Source organism: Ricinus communis, chromosome 3 (assembly GCF_019578655.1).
Source record: "Ricinus communis isolate WT05 ecotype wild-type chromosome 3, ASM1957865v1, whole genome shotgun sequence".
In the NCBI taxonomy this organism is placed as follows: Eukaryota; Viridiplantae; Streptophyta; class Magnoliopsida; order Malpighiales; family Euphorbiaceae; genus Ricinus; species Ricinus communis.
Genome location: NC_063258.1, coordinates 25,726,192 through 25,737,504, shown reverse-complemented (window position 1 = coordinate 25,737,504; position 11,313 = coordinate 25,726,192). Strand labels below are relative to the sequence as shown.

General features: G+C 31.6%; 1 protein-coding gene across 2 annotated transcripts; it reads left to right on the top strand.

Annotated features, from left to right (window-relative positions):
- The first annotated feature begins 1,945 nt into the window (after positions 1–1,945).
- On the top strand, positions 1,946–9,309 carry LOC8270195 (UDP-N-acetylglucosamine transporter UGNT1). Of its 2 annotated transcripts, none has more exons than XM_048371572.1 (10): positions 1,946–4,104; positions 4,237–4,313; positions 4,705–4,866; positions 4,967–5,100; positions 5,510–5,640; positions 5,728–5,772; positions 5,886–5,983; positions 6,914–7,021; positions 8,679–8,735; positions 8,833–9,309. In XM_048371572.1, the coding sequence occupies exons 2-10, from the start codon at positions 4,248–4,250 to the stop codon at positions 8,905–8,907; spliced, it is 876 nt and encodes a 291-aa protein (XP_048227529.1). In that variant the 5' UTR covers positions 1,946–4,104; positions 4,237–4,247; the 3' UTR covers positions 8,908–9,309. The 2 variants fall into 2 exon arrangements, with proteins under 2 accessions (XP_048227529.1, XP_048227528.1); XM_048371571.1 differs by having other exon boundaries at positions 1,946–2,589; positions 8,833–9,308.
- The last annotated feature ends 2,004 nt before the right edge of the window (positions 9,310–11,313 follow it).

Below are 11,313 nucleotides of genomic sequence, written 5' to 3'. Positions count from 1 at the left end.
CTCATATAGGCTAATTACTAGTGCTAATGCCCGGCCACCAACACCGAGTAAATGGGCTCAACTCTCTCACTCTTGAGTGAACTAATAGATGTGACAAGACCCATCCCTTTTATTATTTCCTTTCTAAAGAAATTAAAATAAAATAATATTTAAATCGCTATGAATTAAAACAAATATAAGAAATTTGATAGATTTTAATAAAATCTAAATTAATCCATTCATATGGGCTTATTTTAAGATTAAAATTTATTCATATTGAGCGTCAACCGACTATTTAAATTTGTTTATGTATATTTTCTTTCTATGTAATAGGTTTGATTTTCCTTCCTATCATATTTCAAGGGCATGTTGTCCTTACATAAACTATTAATAACCTTATTATAAAGATATTCAATAACAAAATTTTCAATTTCTTTATGTTATTTATTATTTACAATCTACATAGTGTCAAATTTGTTTGTTGAATTAAAAACTAAATTGAAATACTGAAGAAGAAGAACATATAAAGTAGAGAGAGTAGACCCTTTAGAAATAAATGCATATAGGAAGCTACTAAAAAAGAAAAAGCTAGTCGGGGATGCATATGACAAGCTTAGGGTATGTGTGATATGTGCCCGACTACTTTAATAAAGTGGATAGCTACAACACCTCCAAAATCACATTCTTCTCAACTCTCTATGGTAGGACCTTCTAATGCAATTATACTATTTAAGACTAGCATCACGCACGCCCCATAATATTTTTATTTATTTTTTTCTAATTTGTAAAGCCGAATAAATTATGAGTTATATAATAAAAACGGTCATTTTCTATGTTTTATAAAAAAAATAATAAAATATTTCTCTCCTAGTAATATAATAGTTTTGTCAAATATAGTATATCTCGAATGTAAAATAACCTATAAAGATTAAAAGATGTTTGTATCGTTTTTTTAATGTCAACTTCGATTAATTATAATGTCAAATTTAACCAAGTTGCATAATTAGATATATAAATAAACAAAAATTACCCGCGCATGCAGAATTATATACTCACATACCTTTTATGTTTTATGAATTAAACTATTGATAAAGAAATTTTTATGTATTTTTGTGTTTATAATTTTTAAGATTATGACAGAAATAATTATTATTATAAAAAAGAAAGAATTTTGATTTAAAACTTCAAATTGGAATATATATATCTATTGTAGTTTAATAGCTTCTGAGGAAATTCTTCTTTTGATTCATCTCAACATATATTTTGATTCATGTTATTTCCAATATAAAATTTATGTAATTTTGAAAATTATAGTTTAGCCTTTAACCTCTTGGAGATATTAAAATGTTTTACTGCATAAGAATTTAAAAAAAAATAATTTAAAATAGAATGAATTCAATTTTGTAGAATATTTATGGCATGAGTTGGTTTTGCTTTTGAGATTTACACACTAATAGTATTGAAAATATCTTTTAGAAAACATTAAATATCCCACAATTTTTTTTGTTTCATTTCATACACACTAACAGGTAATATTTTTATAAAATTATTTATTAATTTTAAAATATTATATATGATAATTTTATAAAAATAATAAATGACACATTAATTGAGCAAGAGATGAGATATAAATTATTGAGGTATGTAGCATTATTCGTATCTCTTCTATCTAATAATTCATTTTATTTTTTTATAAAAATTCAAATAGCGAATAATAAATTTTAATATAGACTTAGTGTATATATCATAATTAATAGGAAAGTGACATGTAAATTTAAGTGTTTTATTCTTTTATATTGGATAATTGACACGTATTTTATTATTTTAAATTAATAAATTTGTGTCAATCATTTATCAGTTTGGTGTATACTCTAAACCCAGATAAAAACTTTTAAAAACTAAATTAGAGATTTTTTAAATTTTCACACAAACCACGTTACTAATATAAATCAGTATATATTAACAGGACCATCTTTCTAAAAGATTTTATATATTAATGTCTCTTCTGCACCAACCACTGTTATATTATAAATTTATTTATTCTTACAGATTTTGTTTAATGATATTAGGTAATCTCAGGAATTCCTCTCTACTTAACTTTGGGTCTTAAGCATTTACTGCACATATGACAATAAAAGAATAAAATCTTGCATTCGAACTTTATTAGGAAAATGGCAACAGACGAGCAATTCAAATCATGACTTTCCTCCTTAAATTTAATTCAGGTACAAAACAAATCAACGCAATAAAAGGAAAAAAATAAAAAAAAAAATCAAAATCGAACGGTGATTAATATCTTAGCTGGGTCCTACCTAACCAAGTATATACGTAGACCCCACAGTGCTGACACGTGTACAATACCTACTAATTCTCTGGCCTTTCCCCACTCAAAATATATCCTTCCCTCTTTCTCTCTGCACTCTTATACATCTGCCGTGTGTTCGTTTCTGCTTTAACTCTCAAATTTGGAGGAGACTGATTTTGTTGTTGGGCTTATGGATATAGATAAGAGCAAAACATTGTTACCAGTCACAGAAGAGAAGCAGAAAAATGACTCTGTTATGACAAAAAGAGGAGCTTATGCTGCCATTTCTTATATGGCTAGTGCAGGTTCATTTCTTGATATCTGTTTCTTTACTTCTTTTTTCTTTTCTTTCTTTCTGGGTTTATTTTGTTTTTTCTTGTCTTGTTTTCTGTCTCTACTAGGTGATCATGGTTGCGCTGTTTGGTTTGTTTATGAATTCATGTTCTAGATATTAGTTGTTTACATTTTCTTTTTAATGTGTTGTCAGCTATTGTTATTGCATGGGAAAGAGAAAACTATTCTAATTGAATTTGAAGTCTTGAATATCTTGAGTATGGATGGTTAAATGAGTTGTGACATGAAATGATAGTGTTAGAAAGGTTTTTTTTTGACTGCATTTTCAGGTTTTGATAGTTATGGTTTAAAACAAGACAAAAAGAAGAAGAAAAGTATAAGGAAAAGGAATTCTAGCAAATAATTATGTTATTGGCTCAGAAAAAGTTAGATAATGTGGTGGTGGGCCTTGAGATATAGGAATATCTCCTGTATTATTGATGCCATGAAGGGACACTAAATAATGGAGCAGTAGAAAGTTTTGAGAAGGAATCAGGGAAGACAAAATGAATTTTCAATCACAATATTCTTGCAACTGTAACAATAGTATGTTATATGATCATTATTTTATGTTTCATTTATAGCTAAATGAAGATCTTGTCTGTGACGGAAGTGGACCAAAAATCTTTCAGTTTAGTTTTAGGTGATCAGGTAAGGATAGAGATAGGGATGATAACAAGTTAAACTAGTGAAGAGATTGTCAAGAATTCTAGGCGTAAAGAAAGATAAAGGGGATAATTTTTCTGGAATTTAACTTAGAAGTAGGACAAGAGATATGGAAATGAAGGAATTTGATCTGGGTTAGGATGTATAATAGAGTGATCTTTTGTTGTTGTTTCTCTATGATTCATCAATAAGAAAGAAAAATCTGTGATTTTGTTGGTCATAGAATAAGGTTGAGACTTGAATGGATGAAAATGGAGGAATGTTGCTTGAAGTAGACTGCTAGAGTGTGCAATCAGGCTTGCAAGGCCCACGTTATTGACAGCTCGATGAATAATCCTCTTTGATTGTTTGGCCCATGTTGTTCTATTTGTTATATTGAAATATATGCTCATGGGAGAAAATTCCTTTTTGGTTGCTGATGTTGAAGAACTGAAAACAAACAACTGGGCATTAATGAAAACTTGCGGGTACATAAAATCTATTCCTGGGCCTTTAGCTACATGCTCAAGCTTTTAGGTTGGTTGGTTTGATTGGTACAATATAAGAGCTTCTTCAACCAAATGATGGTAAATTGTTAGTGTATAATACTAGCAGTTCAATTAGAACAATGATGGATAATGGGATGATCTTCCTTATAAGGAAACTAGTCTTCCCTGTTACTATCCAGGTCATCCAAGTACCTATTACATGATGGTCATCCTGCTGAATATGACCTCACTACAACATTGTATCTTTAGATTTGTGACTATCTGTGGAGTGTGAAATGTGGGGTTCCCCAACAGTTATTTCTCTATGATATCTGATAATTTCATAAAGAAATGGTAGGATACTAGTCTTCATTGTCTCTCATTCAATTCTTCACCATGCTTTGGTTTGGCAGTTATATATGATGGCTACTTTTATTTCAGTTGCATATTGGTTAATCTGATAATGCTTTGTTCTTTGTTGTGCAGTTCTCTTGGTAATGTTTAACAAAGCTGCCCTTTCTTCTTACAGTTTTCAATATGCAAATGTTATAACACTTTTTCAGGTATTCTTTTCTTATAGTTCAGTTTTCTGAACAGGCACATATATTTGGTTTTTGGCTGGCTGCGACTGGTTTACACTCTTATCTTATTTTTAAGATTTTGATTGACAGTTAGCTGTTAGTTGTTTTATGAGCGAGAATTGATTTGGTAGAATTAAATTTCATGACCTAGCATACATGATTTGATGTCGTCATTGAATAAAATATTTAACACGGTTCCAGTATCTTCTGTTTATATGTATATTCCATGTGCAGAATGCATGTTCTCTAGATGCTTGTTTTGAACCCACAACAAAATTTTGAAACTTATAAAATGAAATACTTACAGACCCGCTTCTGATTCTTCTCATCAGTTTATTTGGCCAGTCTTTCTAATTCTATTTTGGTTTTGCAGACAGTATCTTCATGTTTGTTTCTCTATGCAATGAAGTGGTGGAAGATCATATCTTTTACAAATGATGAATCACATGTTAAGACATATAACCCAGCAAGACTGGTGCCTGTCAAGACATTGTTTCGCACTCTTCCTCTGGCACTTTCATACTTGCTTTACATGGTATGTATTTGATGGCATGGGATCAATAGTCTTTTCCTCATACAGAATTTTGGAGATCTCTTTCAACCTTGTCCCCTGTTTTCATTTCTTCTGGATAAAGCTGGTCACAATGGAGGCTGTGCGTGCCATAAGCGTTCCCATGTACACCACCATTAGGCGGACTACTGTGGCCTTCACAATGATCGCAGAGTATCTTTTGACTGGCAAGAGACATTCCTTGCCTGTTGTTGGCAGGTAGGCAGCCCTTTGATGCTCCTGTAAGCCATTGATTTTAACAGTCGATAGGTTAGCGATTATCCACTGTTTTAAGTTCCTTATGCTTTGCTAATGAACTGACGACCATCCATTGCTTATGGCCAAGAGTATCATGCTAATATATATGGTAGTAACTTGAGCATTTGTTTTTGTATATACAAAATAAATTTATCTGGTGACCATGGTCTTTTTCTTTCTTTTGCATACTTGAGAAGTCAAAAATCAAATTATGTTGGTAAGAGGGGATACAGTTGATGATTCCTTTGTTAAAGCATAAAAGGCTATCAGATTTCGTTGTTGGATCACTATAACCAATTATAGCAATCTGATCTTGGTTTTTATGTTGCAATCTTTATTTACTATGGAAAAAAACTAAGGAATTCATCAGTGTAGGGATAATTATACTTGGTGCATTTATTGCTGGAGCTCGAGACTTGTCATTTGATGCCTATGGCTATGCTGTTGTCTTCATAGCAAACATCTGTACGGCAGTATATCTTGCTTCAATTTCTCGAATTGGTAGATACCTAGTCCTATCATTTTCTATTTTTAACTTAATTGTTGAAAGGTCTAAATATTTGTTATGATATTGTCTACTTCTTTCAGGTAAATCCAGTGGTCTTAATAGCTTTGGCCTTATGTGGTGCAACGGTAGGATAAGAGGACCAACATAAGCTTATATGTTGTTCTTCAGGTTCACCTTTTTCAATTTGATAAATTGGACTATTTTGAAATCACTGCGCAACTTTACTTATTATATATAGGAATAATATGTGCACCAATCTTGCTTGTTTGGACATCTATCAGAGGAGACCTTGAAGCAACTATGAACTTCCCCTTTCTAACATGGCCCGGATTTCAGGTTGATGTCCATTTCTCTGGATTTTTATGTTTCTGCTCTTGTGCATAAATCATTACCTTGATTCTGTTTCTAAATTCTCCTTTCCTCGTTGTTATCCAGCCAGCAATACTCAGTTTCTCATGCATATTTGGTCCAAGTTTCTAATTTGCCTATCTATTCCCACTATTTCATTCGCCTGTCAAAAAGGAACTGTAATTACCAGTCATCAGACTTTGCCTTTAAAAATATTAGCATACTATCTTGTCTTACCATTTTTTTTGGTGAGATTAACTCATCTACATGCGCATGCTTCGTTTTCTACTGCCATTTCAATATTCACTTTGCTAAAGTGGCATGCTGTTACTATTTTCTTTTGCCTAGTCTTTTTGGACTTCAAAATCATATGGAATCCTCCTTCGAATCCGAAGTTATGTTTGCTAAAACTTTAGTTTATTCAATCTTCGGTGGCTTGAGGCAATCAAATATAACTAAAATCTGTTTCAGAGGGGACAACTTAAAAGTTTGACATTCTTCTACAAGAGAGCTTAGCTTTAAATCCTGCTGAGATGGGGAAGAGCTATCTATAGTGCAGCTCATTCACCGTACCAAAAAGAAAAAACTAAGAAGAAAAGAATTGAGATTCTCCATTATGGTGCATATGCACTTTGAAAGAAAGTTTTGTACTACAGAAGTGAATTTAACTGCTTCCACTTCAATTTCTTTCTTCTTGAATATCACTCAGGACTGCACAAATGCATGTTTTAGTTGCTCTAAACTTCATTTTTGAGATTGCACCATAACCTCAATGCAAAGCTTGCTCCCTTTACCTTAAAGTTTTAAATGAAAAGTTGCCATGTGAGTTATACACTTTAATCATTGCTAAAATGCTGGCATGTGAATATTATGGATACCAGTGATAATCTGAAATTGCTAGATTGATATGTTTTGCAGGTTGTGATGCTTCTCTCTTGTGTCATGGCTTTCTTCATCAATTATTTTGTGTTTTTGAATACAACACTAAATTCAGCACTCACACAGACAATCTGTGGAAATCTGAAGGTGAGTATTACCTGTTTTTAGCCTTTTATTATTCACAAAAAGACATGCAACCACAAAGTCCAAGTGAAAATGCCAGCGAGAGTTGCTGGAATTATATCTATATTCTGTTTGTAGCCTTACAAGATGTAGCACAAACCCAATTTCTAAATTTTCTTACAAACTATTATGGTTGCTTCTCTAGCATTTTTCCTGGAAAGTTCTTGGCTACTCCCACTATATCACACCTAACTATTGGATGAATGAGGAGTAATTTGAGTATTTTATAATTAGGCAATGAGAGAGTGATACATATTTTAAATCTTCTAACTACTCTATACTTGTCATTCATCTAAGTGTGACGTGTAGGAAGTAGCCAACAATTCTTCAGTTTTTCAGGCTAATGATGAAAATTACCCAAAAGTTTTTTCCACTCTTTGTAATTTTGACTAACTTAATTTTGTTCAGTTTTGTCCCAACTTGAAAAATTGGTTGCAATCCCATCCCACATTGTGAAATTGAGTAATTGATGTGTATCTTTACCTATGTGGCAGCTATATTGGAGTTTACCCTTGCTGATATGAACACTTGATTCTAGTCTCCTACAAAAAAAATCCAAACCTTTTTTACCTCTTGCAATTTTGTCCTCTATTTATGTTTAGCAATTTTGACCTAATTTGAGAAATTAGTTTCGATTTTAATTAAGTGATCAAAATTAAGATAAGAAATAATTCAAAGTTACTAATATCTCAATTTTAGACTAACCTTTTTTTTTTTTCAAAAAACTTCCTAACCTCTTCATTAGCCTGATGACAAGTTAAATTTGCTTTGACTAATATTGGACATTACTTAAAGAGAAAAATTAAGGATTTTTTGTTTTGCTATACACAATTTTTCCTTTCAATAAAAATAGAAATGCAAGAAGTGTCTGAGAACAGTGGCAATAGTAGAAATCATGTAAAATGTGTACCAATACCAAATATAATTGCTAATACGTAAAATGCACCGATCAATATGAAGGGTTATCAATATTGCGCATAGCAATAATGAACCAAAATATCACTAAAAATTTAAACTATTTCAGTGATGTAAAATGACTAATTGTGGTCTAAAAAATACAATTTAATTCCTTGCATATTATTTCTGCAATATTTTTTCTTTAACACTGAGCTTCCATTCACTAAAACAAGAACTATATAGGGTCAAAATGCCCAAATATGAAAGTCTAACTCAAGTAATCGATTATCTTAATTTTGGATACTTAATTAGAATTAAAACTAATTTCTCAAACTAGGTTGAAATTGCTGAAATTAAAAGATTTGGATAAAATAGCAAAAAGTTGAAAATTTTCTTCTTTTTTCTTTCTTTTCTTTTTGTTGTTGCAAAATGATAGAATTATCAAGGGTACATGTCAGCAAGAGATTACTTAATTTTACAAAGTGGATAGATTTGAAACCAATTTTTTTAAATTGGGTTAAAATTGATAAAATTAAAAGGTCTAATTAAAATTATAAGAAGTCAAGAGATTTGGTTTATTTTGATCGTAGGTCTTTCCATTTTTTTCAAAAGTTGTTTGAACTATAAAGATCTGTCTAGAAACGCAAATTCTTTTCTTCTTGTGCCCTAGAAATAAATTATATCGCAGTTTATGATTCACTTACTTTGGATTTGCTGTTGATAGGATCTATTTACCATTGGACTTGGATGGCTAATATTTGGTGGGCTTCCATTTGATCCAGTGAGCATAAACTCCTTTTGTTCTTAAATGATTTTTATGCCTTTTGTATTTGAATCTCAAGTCAGCACATAATGTAAAATTGACTATATATTTGCAGTTGAATATTGTTGGTCAGTCTCTTGGTTTCTTGGGATCCTGTTTGTATGCCTACTGTAAAATGAAAGGGAAATAGATGCACAAGCTGCTGCTCTGCTGCTATATACTGGAGGTAAATTCACACAAATGGCTGGTCAACAATTCCTTCATCAGCTGAGAAATTTTGATTTTCATAGTCACATACTACAGATTGAGATTGGATGTCTTAGGCAGCTGATATTTTTTTCTCCTGTTTTAGGCAATCTTGCTTTTTAGATTTATGAGGAAGAAGAATTGTTTTGACCCTTCAAATTTTCTAATTACAGTAGAGTCATGGACTGGAATTAGACATTTGTTTATTTATTTGTTGTTTATCTAATTTCAAGATATATAAAGAATTCATATATATTAAAAGTATATATACAGAGAGAGAAGCTTTCAGAAGTAGCAATATTTGATTTCAGATGAGCTCTCTCTACAATCCTTGTTGGTTGGTTTTTCCAGACAAAGGTCTTGATGGTTTTCTTTTGGTTCATGGAAAGAAAACAACTCCTGATACCACCCTCACCCTGTCAATAGATCATATCAGCTTCATCATGTGTTAAATGTACAAATAAAGGTTAATTATAGACATGCATGTATGCATCTCTACCTTTCAAATACAAAACTTTTCCTCATGTGCTCAAAATGTAAGCTCTGATATAACTTCTATGGGCCATATAAAGCTTGGTCATGTCATACTCAAATATCCACAAATTCTGACAAAGATATGAGAAGCGTTCATTGTGCAAACTTGATCCTGCACACAATTATGTAAAGAAAAAAGGTTCAGTTGGGTAGGCTGTGTCTCTGAAGTGGAAAGGTTCAGGTGGGATCATGTCATCCTTAAGGTGCTGGTTCAATATCTCTCTCTTGTATTTTATTTTATTTTTAAAATTTTTTTACTCAAATATATGACTATCCAGATCAAACTGATAAATAATTAATACATATTTAATAATTTTAAATAATAAAAAATGTATTAATTATTTTAATATTAAAATGTTAAACCCGTGTTATTCTTCTATTAGTTAATTATGGTATATACCAAAGTATAAAATTTTATGTCCATTTGCTGCCTTGAAAAGGTTTTGGGAGGTTCTACGAGAAGAACCTGGCTGCATGTGTGGACAGGGGAAAAGTCTCAAATACGAAGCATAATAGTAGAAAGAGAGAGAGAGAGAGAGAGAGAGAGAGAGAGAAAGGGGTGTAGTAACTCGAGTTCGTAGAGAGGGAGGTGTCTTTGTTGTCTCCACAAGCTGACAAGTGAACTTGGCCTAATTGCTATGCATGATTGAAACATACCCATCATCCATATATTTCAAAAGCTTAAAGATTACTTCAAAAAAATTTCTTGCATTCTTGATCCGTATTTCATGCTAAAATTGTGTGTTTCTGTTGAGTGAGGGGGGGAGAAAGAAGAGATAATTTAACCAACTAACCCACTGAAAACGTGATATGCTGCTTTCCATCTCAATTCAAATGCAATTGGTTGGAAAAGAAGCCTTAATTAGAGGATGCCTAATAATTTTCAGTTTTCTTTTTTAAAAGTCTTTCAATTATTTAATTAGTTGTCTACTTGGAAGTTGAAACATTTTCAAAAAGTCTTTCTATTTATTAAACTTCTTTCCTAATCTTATGCTACACTAATTAACAAATACTATTACACTATTAAGCTAGATATTCAATTATTAGATTTATATTAGAAAGAAAATCAAGAATACATACTTTAGTTAAGGACAAAGAATTTTTTTTTTTTTTTTTAGAGTATTCCCTTGAATATATATACACACACATATATATATATAGTTTCAGAAAGTATGTTTGCTTTCCTGATTAAGAAAAGGCCAGCATGGTCCATTAAAGCTTTAACAAAATCTCAGTAAGAGTAGAACATGGGTGTCTCTTTGTCCACCTTCTTTAAACAATAACTCTCATGCAATGCAAAGACCATCAAATATTTGACCTTAATATTACACTTTCCATTTTGTTGCTCTTGAAACTATTCATCAAGCTATTATAGGTGGATATTAAATAATTCTTTCAAAAATACACTTTTGTCTCCCCTCTCTCCTCTTTATGTGTAATAGCACATGTTTCTTCTTCTTACTTGGGCCTTTCCAACTTACATGCCTAGCTACCCTCCAGACATCATTTTCATAATGTACACACATATTAAAGCCAGAGTTATGGTATAGCTTTTGACCTCATCACTACAATAGTCTAAGAAAGAAAAGCAGAAGAAGAAGAAGATGAAGTTGAAGAAGAAAGTCCCTAGGATCTGGTGATGAAGAAACAAAGAAAGAATGAGAAAATGTGAATGGATTAAGGCGTGGGGTGGGAATCTGTTTGGGTAGTGGCACGCGAACTTATCGCCCTAAATCATGAGCATTGAAAGAGAAAGAAGAGCAAAGAAATAAGGGTTTAAAGAATATAATTAAAGAAGCTTTTATTATTAAAAGGG

Bases quoted from the DNA above. Each gene is read 5' to 3' on its own strand.
- LOC8270195 (XM_048371571.1), top strand. From the start codon at position 2,475: ATGGATATAGATAAGAGCAAAACATTGTTACCAGTCACAGAAGAGAAG. The intron at 2,590-4,236 runs GTTCATTTCTTG...TTTGTTGTGCAG, and splicing joins TTCTTATATGGCTAGTGCAG to TTCTCTTGGTAATGTTTAAC. The intron at 5,773-5,885 runs GTAGGATAAGAG...TATTATATATAG, and splicing joins TGGCCTTATGTGGTGCAACG to GAATAATATGTGCACCAATC.